The 16897-nt window shown below is 44.5% G+C and overlaps 1 protein-coding gene across 1 annotated transcript in view; it reads right to left on the reverse strand.

Moving 5' to 3' along the window:
- Positions 1–16897, reverse strand: part of LOC309522327 (venom factor-like) — a 69054-nt gene that overhangs the window by 51228 nt on the left and 929 nt on the right. Inside the window, exons 2-11 of the mRNA XM_082205591.1 lie at positions 13251–13443; positions 10171–10333; positions 9351–9421; positions 8240–8325; positions 5921–6003; positions 5447–5537; positions 3466–3568; positions 3258–3378; positions 2206–2321; positions 1877–2023 (exon numbers count right to left, since the gene is read on the reverse strand). Of these exons, the coding sequence (XP_082061717.1) occupies positions 1877–2023; positions 2206–2321; positions 3258–3378; positions 3466–3568; positions 5447–5537; positions 5921–6003; positions 8240–8325; positions 9351–9421; positions 10171–10333; positions 13251–13443 (1174 nt within the window). The remainder of the gene's footprint in view (positions 1–1876; positions 2024–2205; positions 2322–3257; positions 3379–3465; positions 3569–5446; positions 5538–5920; positions 6004–8239; positions 8326–9350; positions 9422–10170; positions 10334–13250; positions 13444–16897) is intronic.

Genomic DNA, 16897 nt, shown 5'->3' on the forward strand with positions numbered 1-16897 from the left:
AAATTGAACGTGTTGATCAGATCTCAGACATGAATCCATTAGTCCTTTTACATCCAACATTGTGAGAGAGGGTCCACACGGAGCACAGTTGAGTGTTTATTTATTATTATATTCATATTTATATCCTGCCCAGGGTGGCAATGTCCTAGTGGGGGAAAATTGGATAGAATCTTGGACCTATGAAGATCTATGAAACACCTCTGTTACGTAACCTGTATCTTCAGAAATAACTCCACTTTAATATGAATATTTGAAGTAACTGAAATTCAGAACACCCTTCCTCAAATATAGGATGTAGCAGTTATGGAGAAATTATATATATACAGTATATATATCACTGCGTTCCCAGCTACCAGGCCCCACACAAGCTCAGGTCGGGTCCTGCACTGTGCCTGGAATCAATGGGTCAGAATGGTGGGTCTTTTCAGTACCTCAGGATAAAAAGAGAACAGTGTGGTCTCTCAACCCTATTCAGACCAATGAAGATTCACATTATAGACTCCTTTAAAGCACAAGTTATCGTGGCTCTTGGGGGAAAGCCATCTTAAGTAACTTGTGAACTCCAGTCTGCAGTGTGAATGATGGCTGAACAACGCGCCAAAGTGCAGGTGAGATGGAATTGGTGAACTGCCATCAAAAGAAAGAAGAAAATTAGAATATAGTTTATTGGGATCTAAAGGTTATGGCGGAAATGACTGGCAGAATCCGAGACCAGGGGAAAGAGACGGCGGATGAAGATTGGAAGAAATTTAAAATTTATCTTAAGAAACATTGTAATATTAATGAATGCTAAAATGTTGAGGTTTTAGAAAAAGGGGACTACAGCTGTAAAAGATTAAGTAAAAGAAAAGAATAAGGGAAAATCTGATAAAACCAAGGGGTAGGATTTGCTGAAACAAATTTGGAAATTGGGATGCAGAAAGGGGAGGTATGGGGAAGTCGGTGAAGTAAGGTTTAAGAAAAAGGATTCGAAATTATACATGTTTGTTTATGTGTTTGTTTGTTTGTTTGTATTGTGTAATGTTTGTGTTTATAAAAATTTCAAAAACCAATAAAAAATTTTATAAAAAAAACCTAAAGGTTAAAGAGTAAACACTGCGACTGAAGTCCCAATAAACCACATGAAGCAAGTCAGACTGTTGCTCTCAAGGGGAAGATAAGAGCCTGCTGAATCAAGTCCACCATTTAATCCACAATCCTGTTCACACAGTGGCCAATCAGATGCCTCTGGGAAGTTCACAAGCAGGTAAAGGTAAAGGACCCCTGGACAGTTAAGTCCAGTCAAAGGCAACTATGGGGTTGCGGCCCTCATCTCTTTTTCAGGCTGAGGGAGCCAGCATTTGTCCACAGACAGCTTTCCAGGTCATGTGGCCACTTCTGGCACAACAGAACACCGTGACAGAAACCAGAGCACACAGAAACATCGTTTACCGTCCCACCACAGCAGTACCTATTTATCTACTTGCACTGGCATGCTTTCAAACTGCTAGGATGGCAGGAACTGGGCCAGAGGAACAGGAGCTCACTCTGTTGCGGGGATTCGAACCGCCAACCTTCTGATCGGTGGTTTAGACCAGAGTGCCACCCACGTAAGACTCAAACACAAGAGCACTCTCCTCTCCTGCAGTTTCCAGCAACTGGTATTCAGAAGCATATAGCATTTGACCATGGAAGCAGAGTATATCCATCAAAAATAGACTGAAACTGGGACCTCTATGCAAAGCATGTTCTCTCCCAGTGAGCTACAGATCCCCACTCCCTAAAAAAATCATAATTCAGTTGCTTTGGTTCTGTGTGCAGAAGAAACACACAGGAACTGCCAATAGCACAATTCATGCATTTGAAGGGAACCTGGCACGGCCTCGGGGAGACTCACTGTGATTCTGAGCTCTTGGCTGTTTGCTGGCGTGTTCAGGATCAGCTTGGCCGTCCCATCATCCTGGGTGGTTCCATCAGCTGCAATTGGCTCTGTCACCACAGGTACACGGGAAGCTGGGGAGCCATCAGGATTGGTGACAAACACCTAAGCAATTGAGAAGAGGTGAATGAACGTGAGATGCAGCCATCTCTGCAGAGCCAACACCACTTTCCCCAAGACATCCATGGATTTAAGAGATTTCCCACAGCTCCTTATGTTCGCCACTGTGGATTTCCAAGAGCCTGGGACTGGGCCACAAGAGGAAGAAAGATTCAGGTGAACATTACCATGAGTTCAAAGGGCATCCCCGGCTTGAAGTACTTGGGGGTTTTCGTGAAGTGGATCTGATAGGGCGATGTCACAAGGCTGATGCCAGATCGTTCAGTCACCACCATGTCGCTGCCTGCAGGAAGGAGAAGAGGGGACTCAGAGAAGGAATGAAGCCAAGCGAGGAGAGAGAAATCTTCACAGTGTTTCAGAGCCAGGCTCTCAGCATTTGCTCCAAATGGAATAGCTCCAGTACACAAATGTCCTGCCCTCCAGGTGATCCTTTACACACCTGCTTGACTGCCGAAGAATCCCTGTGCATCAGATTGGCTATTGGATCCTTGCCAAAGAACAGGTCAGCCCCTCCATACACAATGCTCTATGTACTGGCAGTAGAATTGCCCCCTGTCCCGTGTAATACAGGATCATCCAGAATTTCAATGCAGAATGCAATGTCCTGCGTTGATTCAATACAGGACACAGTTTGTCCTGTATTTCTACTCTGCTGCATGCTCTCTCTCTGTTTCATTCTTCTTTGCGATTCTCTCCAAATACCTGCCCCTGCTCCTACAGGGAAGGGATTGCTAACTTGGCTGGAGAAACTGTCTCACTTCTTTCTTTTCCTTTTTCCTTGCTCTCTTTCCTTTATTTTACATATAAGCTAAACAAGCTATAGCTTGGGCCCCCCAAAAAATGTAAAGGAAAAAAAACCAGGATGTACATTTCCAAAATATAAGATAAAAAACAAATAAAATAAAACCTACATACAGCAACAGTGTTTTGTGTTGTGTAGGCTCCTGTGATCCTAGCCTGCTCTCTAAAATATCACTGGTTTGCTCATTTCTATATATAGGGTGCCTACATTCTGCATGGACTGGTTGCGTGACAACATGTGCAAATGACTTTAGACACCTATTAGCTCCATAAATTACCATATAGCATATATTCAACACAAAAAACAGCGACAATTGTTGTTGACAAAGGACAGCTGGACATATAAAGGGCCCCATTGCCTTCAGTAGCTTAGGGCCTCATCCAACCTAAATCTGGCCCTGTTTGTATCATAGCTCACCTGAGTCAGTCATCACTGTCACAGAGACATAGAGGGAGTGCCCAACCAGCTCGTTGAGGTTCTGAAATCGCTTCTGCAGCATTGCTCTTGTCAGCACAGCTTCCCCTTCCCCTTCTGTAATCTGGAAAGAAAGGAAAGCAAGAGTGTAAGCAGTGTGGCACATATGCGTGTGGGCAAAACAGAACACACCCACAGGCACCTATCTTACTTCAATTCTCTTGAGTGAATCTGGAATACTATGTTTGACATCATCTGTTTTCACTCCAAAGAGGACAAAGGCCACACCCTCCACATTCTTCCCATAGAGAAACCTAAAAGAACAAAAATGAATTGCAGGGGTCAATTTACAGAGGACATGGCTCTCAATTTACAGAGGACATGGCTCTCAACAGCTACTAGCCATGAAAGCTGTGTTCTGGGGAGGTCGCTCTTGGGTGATTCTGTAGTGACCAAAGTAACTCTTGTAAGCTTTCTGTAATGTGTTTTGTGTTTTAGCTGATATTATTTAACTTCAATTAACATTACAGTCGTACCTTGGATCCCAAACGCCTTGGATCCCAAAAGCCTCGGTACTCGGACATATTGGCTCCCGAACACAGCAAACCCGGAAGTGAGTGCTCTGGTTTGCAACATTCTTTGGAACCTGAACATCCGAAGGGCTTCCACGGCTTCCAATTGGCTGCAGGAGTTTCCTGCAGCCAATCAGAAGTTGCGCTTTGGTTTCCGAACGTTTTGGAAGTCGGACAGACTTCCAGAATGGATTCCATTTGACTTCCAGGTACAACTGTATACAGTGGTACCTCGGGTTAAGTACTTAATTCGTTCTGGAGGTCCATTCTTAACCTGAAACTGTTCTTAACCTGAGGTACCACTTTAGCTAATGGGGCCTCCCGCTGCTGCTGTGCCGCCACCACACAATTTGTGTTCTCATCCTGAAGCAAAGTTCTTAACCCAAGGTACTATACCTGGGTTAGTGGAGTCTGTAGCCTGAAGCATATGTAACCCGAGGTACCACTGTACTGTTTTGTTAACTGCCCTGATCTTCCCTTCAAAAAAAAAAAAATCACTGACAGTTTAGATGCTTTCCTGTACAGCGGTACTTCCAGTTGCGGACGGGATCCGTTCCAGAGCTCCGGTCAGATCCTGAGGTTTCCACAACCGGACGTGCTGCTTCTGCGCATGTACGAGCGGCGAAAACCAGAAGAATACTTCCAGGTTTGCTATGTTCGCAGCCCGAAGTTTACGTATCCAGAGGGATAGGTAAGCAGAGGTACGACTGTACTGTACTTAGAATGTTGTTGTTTTTTGTACGTACCACTTTGAATACAGATTTACCTGTGGAAAACGTAGTCTATTTATAACAGCAATGACAAGAATGACAATGAGATCAACTTGAAGGGGAAGGGTTCAATTACCTTACCTATCTGCCTCTTACGATGTTTTAATATAATTTCCTACTTCTTCCCTTTATAAAAGAATGGGATAGATTTGTGCACAAACAAATGTGTCTGTCCCTCTCACATCTATTTTTGCCCTAAGAGCCAAACTACATGCGGCACTACACACATCACTTGTAGCTGTGACCCCGTGAATATTTTAAAAATTGTAAATAGCAGTTCCTGGGCAGCCTGATCAGGACAGGCACCATGGAGGGTGTTGATAAGGTTTTTACTCTTAGCCTTTGTCCTGTGATCCCAGGAGATCTTTCCTCTCCCCTCTCCAGCTGTTCTAAACTCTAAGAGGGAAGTTCCTAGTGAGGTAAAAACAACTGGATGGGGCCCCCCAGTGGCTGCTATTTACAGTTTTTAAAAGGTTCACATAGCAACCCAACTACAAGTGCCATGTATTCTAGCAGCCAAAGCAGGAAAATTATAGGTTCCTTTTAGCCAAGCAAATCTACTGAAATATAGCTATTGATTGTTACAATCTGGAATAATAAGTTTCAGGATAGTATAAAATCGTATATTTTCTTTTCTGTAATATAATGAAAACATGATCTTATTCTCTCCCCCTTTACAATATCTTCTCTTTTGCTTTGTATTTTGCATTCTAATATTTCTAAACATTCAAAATGTTCCAAATAAACGTGTTTAAAATCATACTGTGAATTCTTGTTTTTTTGGACGTGATAATTTCATGTTATGCAGGCAATACCTCGTCTTTACCTTCCCATAGTTGCAGACACCCACCTTGCAGTGATATCCACTCTGAAATCCTTGTCGCTGTCAATGTAATAAAACTTATCTGATGGCTCCACTATTACTTCAAAGCTTGGCAGGACTAGAGGGAAAAACAGGGGAAGAACATATAACATTCATGGAAAGATGAGAATATATAATTGTAGTGAGCTTTCAGGTCAGTGCCAGCAATTTCAATAGTATGAGCAATTCCAAGTGTCATGGTGGAAGACCAATGGGAGTATTCCCTGGGAAACAGTCAAGGGAAGCAATTCAACAATTCCTCTCAGTGCACTGTTCTGGGGGTTCTCGCGACCCCTTCACAAGCCAACTTCAGGAGCAGGGAGAGGGGGGAAGCCCAGTTGCACAAGTGGGCAGGACTTTCACTGGCAAGATTCATCTGTTGAATCCAACCCAAGGGATTAAAGAGGAAACAATGCCTGTGATGGACCAGGGGAAATGCTAAGCAGAGGTGGTCCTCCTTACCATATTCCTTGACGTCAAATTGCGTGGTGAAGGTCTCCTGTGGGGAGTCTTGATACTTGGCCACAATCTTCCAGGTCCCCAAACTGGAGAAGGAAAAGGAAGGAATCTTCACTGCTTCTGCTTTGTCAACTCATGAAATTAAAGGTGAGATCAGAATGGGCTGCAGGACCTCTTCTCCCCATGGGTGAGGTTAGGATGTAGTCTATGTCCCTTAATGCTCATTCCCCCCAATGGTGGTCGGAAGTAAAATGGTGCTTAGGGTCCTCTCTGGAGAACAGCAGAGAAAAGCACCATGGCTGAAAGAGGGGGATGATTATTATACAGTAGAAGGCTCAGCCTTGCCGAAGTGCCAATTTGCTCTACGTGGGGCTACCTTTGAAGGTGACCTGGAAACTACAACTAATCCAGAATGTGGCAGCTAGACTGGTGCCACGGAGCAGCCGCCGAGACCACATAACACCAGTCTTGAAAGACCTACATTGGCTCCCATTATGTTTCCAAGCACAATTCAAAGTTTTGGTGCTGACCTTTAAAGCCCTAACAGCCTTGGCCCAGTATACCTGAAGGAGCGTCTCTACCCCCATCATTCAGCCCAGACACTGAGGTCCAGCTCCAAGGGCCTTCTGGCGGTTCCCTCACTACGAGAAGTGAGGTTACAGGGAACCAGGCAGAGGGCGCCCGCCCTCTGGAACGCCCTCCCATCAGATGTCACTGATATAAACAACGATCTGACTTTTAGAAGACAACTGAAGGCAGCCCTGTTTAGGGAAGTGTTTAATGTTTGATGTTTTATTGTGTTTTTAATATTCTGTTGGGACCCACCCAGAGTGGCTGGGGAAACCCAGCCAGATGGGCAGGGTATAAATAATAAATTTGTTGTTGTTGTTGTTGTTGTTGTTGTTGTTGTTGTTATTGAATTGACTTCCCCCTTCTTGTTCCCAATGTAGAGCTTTCCTCCCATTCTTGTTCCAGCCAGATAGGTGGGGTAGAAATAATAAATTATTATTATTACTGTATTATTAAAGCTGGCAGCAAAATCCCATCAGCAACTCTCTTTGCTGGCAGTACTCTGTGAAGAACTCCAAAGCGCCATTTTGAGGCACGGTGGAGCACTGGTGACTTCGGGCCTATTGGACCCAGAGCCCCAAGGACCACCCAAGGGGTCCTATCCTCAAGTCTCTCAGCTTGAGAGCCAGTGTGGTGTAGTGGTTAAGAGCGATAGACTCGAAATCTGGTGAACCGGGTTCGCTTCCCAGCTCCTCCGCATGCAGCTGCTGGGTGACCTTGGGCCAGTCATGCTTCTTTGAAGTCTCTCAGCCCCACTCACCTCACAGAGTGTTTGTTGTGGGGGAGGAAGGGAAAGGAGAATGTTAGCCGCTTTGAGACTCCTTCGGGTAGTCATAAAGCGGAATATCAAATCCAAACTCTTCTTCTTCTTCTTCTGCGCCAGTCTAGAGCTGGCTCAGCAAAATATGTGTAAAAACCCACTCCCCATCCTCCGCCCTGGCCAGGGTGAGTGACAGGCCTTTGGGTGCAGTGTTGGATCTGCCACATGACTGCTTCCTGATCAAGGTGGGCATACTCTGCCCAGCCACATTCCTAGTCATACACACCTGAGATAAACCATATTGGGCTCATTGGGGCATACATGCAAAGGACTGTGCTGTTTAGCTTGGAGCAGAATGCCTGCCCCAAAAATCTTAAGATGTGGATATGTGGAGTATGAGATCACACTCTCACACCCCATCTATGTGTCTGTCACAGGGTGGTTGTGGGTGGTAAAGGTAAAGGGACCCCTGACCATTAGGTCCAGTTGTGACCGACTCTGGGGTTACGGCACTCATCTCGCTTTATTGGCCGAGGGAGCCGGCGTACAGCTTCCGGGTCATGTGGCCAGCATGACTAAGCCACTTCTGGCAAACCAAAGCAGTGCACGGAAATGCTGTTTACCTTCCTGCCGGAGCGGCACCTATTTATCTACTTGCACTTTGACGTGCTTTCGAACTGCTAGGTTGGCAGGAGCAGGGACCGAGCAACGGGAGCTCACCCTGTCGTGGTTATTCGAACTGCCGACCTTCTAATCAGCAAGCCCTAGGCTCTGTGGTTTAACCCACAGCACCACCCACGTCCCCTGGTTGTGGGAGGTAAATATATACTAATATTGATGAGAGCTCGGATTCGTGTTTTTTTTGTTTCATATGCAACCCCCAAAAGAAGGATAAAGGGATCTTTGCACATTGATGAGCTTTCTTCTCCGGCTGCTGTTTCAGCTCACTTTCTGTACAAATATGCTGCATGGTAGTATTCATGGTCAAATACCTGACAATTTCAGGTAAGTTGTAAGGCCGGATGTTTGTTGAAGTGGGGCTGATGGAACTCTGGCTGACAATAATGCCATCTGGTGTCTGTGAAGGAGAAAAACATGTTTCAATGGTTGCTGAAGGAATGAAAAATGATTGCACTCAGTTTTCATAATGTGGAAAAACAAATTCTCTAGATAGGTAGAGCTTTAGTTCTAGACTACCACATCCTTGACCTCGGCTTAGCCACAAAGCTTCCAGAATGGCTCTGGCCTAAACCGTTGTGATGATAGTTAATTTAATTAATTGGTTTAGGAGATTCACACACTGTTTTTTAGGAACTCCTCCACAAAGTGGCTTTCCGTATTTAAAAATACCAATATTTGAAAACACAAAACCAGTAACAATAAGCAAAAGTACGTTTAAGAATCTCCAGCCTTGCTTCAATTAGCTATCCTTGTAGTACAAGAGATGGGGCCAACGTAATCTCTACAGCAATTATATTCCAGCACGGCTGAAAAACAATACAGGGCCGGCCCATGAGACAAGGTGAGGTGATTGCCTCAGGAGGCAGGATCTATAGGACCAGCAGATCCAGTCTCCAAGGAATGTATTCCCTGCTGCCACAGAGGCAGCTACAGCTGTGGGATGCTCCTTGGAGGCCAGATCTACCCCTGTACAGTGATCTCTTGGCAAATAGGACTTCACCCTTATTCCCGTTGTAAGATACAGGCAGGAGGACATAAGAGGATAACCCCCATCTTGCCACTTTGGGCTCCTTAAAGGAGGAGCAGGAGAAATAAAAGGTTGTGTGACTGAGAGGAAAAAAGTAAACAGCCTGATTCCCCTCTCCCACCTCATCCCAGTATAGTCCTTTCCCCAAGGTCTTGGGGTGAGATAGTTTCCCATAATACCACTGCTGGGATGAGCCAGCACTGCCAAGGTCTGAAATGGCATTTAAGGAGTTATGAAAAATGCCCACGCAATATGCTTCCTAAGAAAAGCTACACTGAATGGCCATTACTCTTTCTGCGAAATCGCCGCAGAACGTTTAGTGAAGCACCAACCATCACTGCAATTTCAGGCGGCCAATGCTGTACTCAACACACACCCAAATATATGCCTCTCACCTCAAACTCAACAATCACAGGCTTATCCAAAAGCTCCATGTTGTGGCCCACAGAAAAGACACGGTAGCGCACTGAGAAATAAAAGAGAGGTATTCGAGTTTGAAAAGAAATAGGGAAAAAAAACATCAACTACATCCACCCTACACATTTTGTTTGAGTGTGTGTGCGCGCGCACTAGCGCTCACATCCCTATTTTGAGATGTACAAATCTTGCAGGTTTTTCCTTCTTATTGTTTAAAGATAAAAAAATACCAGAAAATAAATCCATTTCTGATAGCGGACTATGGCATGGTGAAGGTGCACTGCTCACCTGACCTCCCTCTGGCTGAGTCACTGCCGTATAGCAGCAGAGAGAGGAAGGTGCAAAGCCAATCCAGTACTCCTTCTGGTAGTCTGCACTGTGTCAGCCTCTCCTCTCCTCCTCTTTGGGGCAGTATGCAGCTACAACTCAACTGGAGTCTGGTCAGGTGAGTGCCACGGTCCCAACAAGCTGTCTGCTACTCTCACATCCCATGGTGTGCACATCCATTTGCTTTGTCCCACGGTTGCCTCTTGCAGGGGAGAGGCTGCTGGTTCTTTAAAGAATACAAAAACCTACAATACCTGAGTGATGATACACAGAACTTTTTCAGAACAACTTGAGTTGTCAGGTGTGTGTAGTGGGGGTGTTAATATTTGTCTAGCTCTAGTTGTACCTAGGGATGTATCTAATAATAGTAAAGTTCTGAAAGATAAATCAAAGGCTGGTCCCAAGCTGGTTATCCACTCTATACCCCCTTACTGTGGTCCCAGATAAGGTGGGGCTAGCAGAAGGCATCACCTGCAGATCCAGGGGTGTAGATGGTTTTATCTGTCTGGATGAAGAGATATCCACTGTGGAAGGAGACCAGAACCGTCTTCTCCAGTGTGAACTGAGGACAGCTGGCCTGGACAACCACATACTGGTTTTGCTTGGAATCCTTTTTCATGTCTTTGGCAGGAACCTGCGTGAGGGAATCAGGAAAACTTGTTTAGGTTAAAGGGCTGGAGGGGGGCAGAATAGAATGCCCTGACCTCCTTGCCCTACAGCTAAACTCATTCAGATGTTTAACTCTACTGTTTGCTTGACACTTTGTCATCTGGGATGTAATCCATTGGTACGGTCAAATGCAACATTCCTTATTTCCTTAAAGTGGGCACATGCAGGGGGACATCCAGTCAGTGTAAATGCCTGTTCCACTGGTCTGGAGCTTCCTCTCCCTGCATGTGACCCGGGAGATGGGCATCGCTCTGGCTGACTCCACAAGAGCCCAACCATGCAGCCACTTTCTCAGTTCGTCTTGTCTCTTATTGCTCTCTTGCTGATCTTTTGCTACCATGCTGCTCTCCTGCAGCCATTTTGTTATCCAAATGTAATGTTGCTGTCTGCTGGCTCTCAGCCAGCAGCACATGAGTTCAGTCTCCATAAGAGATGAATTCACAGTTTCTTTGTATAACTACCAAGTAAAGTCTGCCTTTCAGGGATCAAATCGTGAACTGAAATGTGAGTAAACTTTTTGTTACTTTACTCAGAAAGACTCGTGCCTTTATTGTTTTAAGAGGGATTAAAGGGGACACCAGGAAATAATCTTAACTAAGAGATTCAAATGAATCTGCAAACTAACTTTCAGCTATATTGAGGGGAATTTGCTCTGCTACATCACTTACTAGCGTGAGTGAAGGAAGGATAATACTTATTCAATCTATCCTTCCCTACAATCCTTAACATTCCCACATGTCACTGGGTCAGAGACACCCTGTCAGCTGCAGCTTCCTCTACCTTGTACTTACATAAGTAATTTCAATGCATTTCAGGGGAAGGGACATGCCAAAAAAACAACATAGTTATTTACAAAATGTTTACGCACTAAAAAAACACACCACAATAGTGAATACTACTCGTATGATTGCATGATATTCATTCCTGACCTCGGACAAACGTGAATATAGTGGGAATTTCTGCTCCCATTTCTGTGTCTGACAGAATTCTATAACATCCCTAAGCTCAGCCCAATTGAAGTGTAACTCCATTCTCTGACAAGGTAAATGCAAATCATTCAGCAAACAGTTGGCACAGCATCAAATATAGCTGCTGACTGGCAAGTAAAACTGAAGTGTGCAAGAGATATAACTAAGGAGCGCATAAGTAAGCTGGATGATCTTAAGAAAATAAGTTGTTACTATAATTTATTATTCAGATGATTCCCAGAGCATTTGGAAGATGGCAGCTCAGAGTGGTTCTTGCATGACAGGCTCACTGAACACTTCAAATAAATGCCGTGGACGTGCTGACAACAGAGTTTGTCCATAGTCTGACATTCTTTTCTGCTCTTAATGCAAACAAGCCAAGAGACATGACCGCACACTACATTAACTCCAGACTAAAGAGACAATACATAAACTTGCCAAAGGCACTTTAAAAATAGAATTCAGATATTTCAGGTTCCCTCAGCTGAAACCATAAGGCAGAGCCAAACTGTGACTAATCATAGAAGAAGGCCTGAAATATGTATTCATAAAAGACCAAGATACATGCTGCTCACCATGCCAACCACGGCCGGATTCAGGTTTGATGAGGGCCTAAGGCTAAGCCATTGAAGGTAATGGGGCCCTTTATATGTCCAGCTGTCCTTTGTCAACAACAAATTGTCACTGTTTTTTGTGTTGAATATATGCTATATGGTAATTTATGGACCTAATAGGTATCTAAAGCCATTTGCCACTGTTGCTGTATGTAGGCTTAATTTTATTTGTTTTTTATCTTATATTTAGGAAATGTACATCCAGTTTTCCCCCCCTTTAATTTTTGGGGGGCCAATCCCCTGGCTCTGAGCCTTCTTACCTTGGGGGTTCCCCAGCTGGTGCTTCCCCCCACTCCTCTGCATCCAGCCACTAGCAAAGTCAAATCCATTAAGATGAAACATCAAAATGGTAAACCACTATTCTTAGAATCCTTCCTTAAGTATTAGGAATAACACCCTATAAAAGTGTTTCTCAAACTTGACTCTCCAGCTGCTGTTGGACTACAAATCCCATCATTCCTGGTCCTGCCAGCTAGAGATGATAGTAGTTGTAGTCCAACAACAACTGGAGACTCAAGTTTGAGAAACACTGCCCTACAATCGGCTATAGGGCAACCCTATACAGTGCAGTCATTCAAAAGAATCTTGCAGTTCTGACTTTTAACAGCAGTTTGATCACCTGCAATGGGCAAATTATGTTTAGACCTTGTGCGAAGAATGAGTTTCATGGGTGAGTATCTGCAGATCAAGGCACAAAGGTGGGCGAGACTGGTATTTATATGGGTTGTCAACCTTGATATTTTTCAGGCCAAATTTACTGCTGACCCTGCCAGAAAGCAGATACTGAAATATGACCATTGCATACGATCACACAAATCCTCACAAATATATTTTACTAACCTCTAAAGCTGGTCTGGGAACTAACAATCTGGATCTTCTGATGTGTTATATCAGGCTTCCTCAACCTCAGCCCTCCAGAAGTTTTCAGACTACAATTCCCATCATCCCTGACCACTGGTCCTGCTAGCTAGGGATCATGGGAGTTGTAGGCCAAAAACACCTGGAGGGCCAAGGTTGAGGAAGCCTATGTTATATTCAGGTCTGATCAGACAGCATTGTACTTTAAATTTCCCATCATCGGGCTTGATAGCACAGATGATTTGCCCTTCCCTTACCCCTCCCCGAGTTTCTCTTTTTATATGCTAACCCGCCCACCCCAAACATAATGGACAAACTGCGCAATTGTATGCATGCCCTACTGTGTTCAATGGGACTTGCTCCTAGGTTGAGTGTGCACAGGTCTGGAGCTTGATTTTTGCATACATTATGGCACCGTCCCTAACCATCGCTCTGCACTCACCTTTATGGCTGGCGTCACCATCATGCCATTTGCTGGGTTCATGGGAACTTTGACCATATACAAGGTGTTTTTCTTCTGTGGGAAGTCATGGACAGAGACGGTGACCTCGGTGTCAAAGTTGCTTCCATGAGCCTCCACCACAATCGTCTCATCGGTCTCTACCCGCAGGACACTTGGGGTGATGAGGGAGTGGCTACAGAGGAGAAAAAGTTCATTGCAGTGAGTCTGTTTGTTGCATCTAAATACCTTACCGCAGCTCCTTCATGCTGCATTTGCCGCCTCCTCTTGCTCGGGGAAATTCAAGAAACAAATGGGGCTCTCACTTTTAGGTAAAGGGGGGCATCACCCTGTCAAGATTCTGAATCCCCCCCCCAAACCCCCACAGCCATAGTCCAGTCTTTGTCCTATCACCTAGAATAATATCAATACATTTCCAGTGACAGAGAGGCTTCCATCCATCTTCTCTGCTTAGTCAGTCATAAAAACCACTAGCAGAAGATCCCTCCTCTGTCCCCATCAAGAGAAAACAGTTCCAGAAAGAATGAGGAGGAAGGATTTTTGTCCAGACACATTTCTTGATGGAGGTAAGAATGAGGAAAAGGGTTTTTTCTTCTTCCGTTGTTTTTGCTTTTGTTGTAAAATTAGGGTGAGAAAACTGCATAATGGAAGTTCATACAGCAGCCCAGTTTTTCTTCCTTTGCTTAGGTGGTTGTGAGAAGCGGTGGCATGTGGGGGAGATGAGAGAATTCTGGAGGCTTCTGTTGAAATGGTAAACTGTCCTATGTGCAGGTCTAGAGATAAGATTGTTGGGCTAGCGCCTGGGAGTCCAGTCCTGCCTTCAAAACCTCACGCAGCCATGAAGCTCATATTACACTGGGGTAATTGCTGTAGTTTTATATTGGTGAATGATATATGTTGCCTGCAATCCTCTGTCCACTTGCATTGAATCAGAAAACAAGCCTGGTTGAATTAGTATTACAGCAAAATTACTCACAACAGAAAAGGATGGAGACTTAGGTAGATGCTGTACATGTGACCTCTTAGGAAATGTATACAATGTGTTTTAAAGATTCCAAGGAATCGGGGTGCCAACTTGAATAAAATACTTGGGGGGGTAAGCCCCACCCCACATAATCGATCACATACCATTTGAATGGCAATGCCCAACAACTTGGGTGGTGGGTGAAGTGACCTTGGCCTTTAAGAGTTGGCTCCTATGCAAGGAAGACTGTAGGGCCTTCGTCGATCATTACTTTCTAACCTCAGCCATAATGTGAAGTGAACATCTTACTTCCTCCTATGAGATCACACCACAATTTGTTCCTGAATCGCACAACAGTAATCTGGATGTGAACACCAGCTGCCATTCGATGCATAAGTCTTGACATTAGATATTGCACTTTTTCCTCTTATGTTTGAAATTTGTAAGCACCAATAGGGAACTGGTTACTACTTACTAGCACTCTAGATAATGCTGATGTTTTAGCTGATTGTATATGATGCATATTTTATTGTTTTATGTTTTGTAAATTGCTTTGAGAAGGTTTGGCCTCTAAGCACGGTATAAAAACATAAGGTTGGGGTCCCTTCATGAAATCCCTGACTCCTTCCAATGTTAGCCAAACATAAGAAGGTCAGCAAAAAAAGGGGGGAAAGGGTCTGGCTCCCTAATATGTGTGCTCTCTTGTACCTTTTTTTTTAGAATTAGAGGTTGGGTTCCTATTCAGTCTAAGGCAACAAAAAGATTTTAGGTTTGGATTCAATTCTACTTCACTTTCAAGAAACCCTCTCTAAACCAATAAATTTGAGTTCATGTTAAGTTCAGCGACTTTTTGATTGTAACTTTTTCAGTTTTGGATGTACTAACTTTTGATTTATGCCTGATGAGGACATTTCCACCTTTACTCCATACCCTCCCCACATCCCATCACAACAGACACAGAGTGGTGGCATCTGACAAAAGTCACCTCAAGGCTCCTCTAGCCCAAGGCCCCTGCAACGTAGCAATGAAGGAATCTTTTTGCCCAACGAAAGGATTGAAGCCCCAACCGTGAGATTAAGAGTCTCATGTTCTATCCTAGGGTGTCAGTGTGCCAAGGACACTTCTCTGTTTGAAGGGCTGTTGGAGGACAACCCTCTATTATTTGAATGAGTTCTCTATACAAAGAGCTATCTGTTCAAAGTTTGACTTAATGATAATGAACCTAACAAGGGAGAGCAAGGACCTTGCAAAGATCGCCCATTAACAGCATAGTAAACAGGCACACAAGGGAAACGGGTGGCGCTGTGGGTTAAACCACAGAGCCTAGGACTTGCCGATCAGAAGGTCACGGTTTGAATCACCGCGAAGGGGTGAGTTCCCGTTGCTCGGTCCCTGCTCCTGTCAACCTAGCAGTTCGAAAGCATGAAGTGCAAGTAGATAAATAGGTACCGCTCTGGCAGGAAGGTAAACAGTGTTTCCGTGCACTGCTCTGGTACACCAGAAGCGGCTTAGTCCTTCTAGCCACATGACCCAGAAGCTGTATGCCGGCTCCCTTGGCCAATAAAGCGAGATGAGCGCTGCAACCCCAGAGTGGCCACAACTGAACATAATGGTCAGGGGTCCCTTTCCCTTTAAACAGGCACGCAGTTCACCTGGTCACACTTTCCTCTCCCACCTTATGGTGAGAGGTATTTCATTCCTATATAAATTGTAGTAATCACTGCTAAAGATGCATCTCTATATAGACAGCAGCATATGCAGATTTTATGAAAAACCTGTGTCCTCTTTTAAGGTGATGCGTTTCCTCTTTTTTGATTGTGCGTAAATGCAGGACTGGTCATTAGGCAGAGGGAAGTGGCCATCTCTGGAGACAGATGGCAGGGGGCGAGTGCCAATGGCAAAATGTTGGAAGATGGAGCTGTTTGTAACCCCTGAACTAGCCTGCTGTCCTTCGGCACAATGGAGGTCCAGTCACTAGTGTAAAAATAAGATTAACCCTGGCAATTTGGCAAGCTTCTCTACACAGAACTAGAGGGGATGTCTCCTTGCCCTTTGCCTCATCTAGAATTATTATTATTACAGTGGTACCTCAGGTTAAGAACTTACTTCATTCTGGAGGTCCGTTCTTAGCCAGAAACTGTTCTTAACCTGAGGTGCCACTTTAGCTAATGGGGCCTCCAGCTGCGACTGCACGATTTCTGTTCTCATCCTGAAGCAAAGTTCTTAACCCGAGGTACTTTCTTCTGGGTTAGCGGAGTCTGTAACCTGAAGCGTCTTTAACCCGAGGTACCACTGCATTATTATATTTATACCCTGTCCACTATGGATGGCTTCCAGCACATATAAAAACATAATAAAGATCTTGGTAAATAAAATGTCTTGGTAATTAGTCATTTTACACCACAACTGACTAGCATTCCAACACATGTACACGCAGCAGAACAAACACACATGTAATTGTCAGACATACCATGAAGCCTAAATCAGGATGACTGAATGCAAACTTCATGCTCAGAGGTGATCAGAAACTGGAGACAAGTAACAGGGCAGGGCTGTTGCCTTCATGCCCCGATGGAGAGCTTTCCAAAGGTGGGCCACTCCAGGGAGGCAAAATGCGAGATCAGATGGACCCAGAGACACAGTTTGCTAAAGCAGGATTCTTCTA

The sequence above is a fragment of the Podarcis vaucheri genome (genome assembly GCF_965113315.1).
Source record: "Podarcis vaucheri genome assembly, chromosome: 17".
NCBI classification, from domain to species: Eukaryota; Metazoa; Chordata; class Lepidosauria; order Squamata; family Lacertidae; genus Podarcis; species Podarcis vaucheri.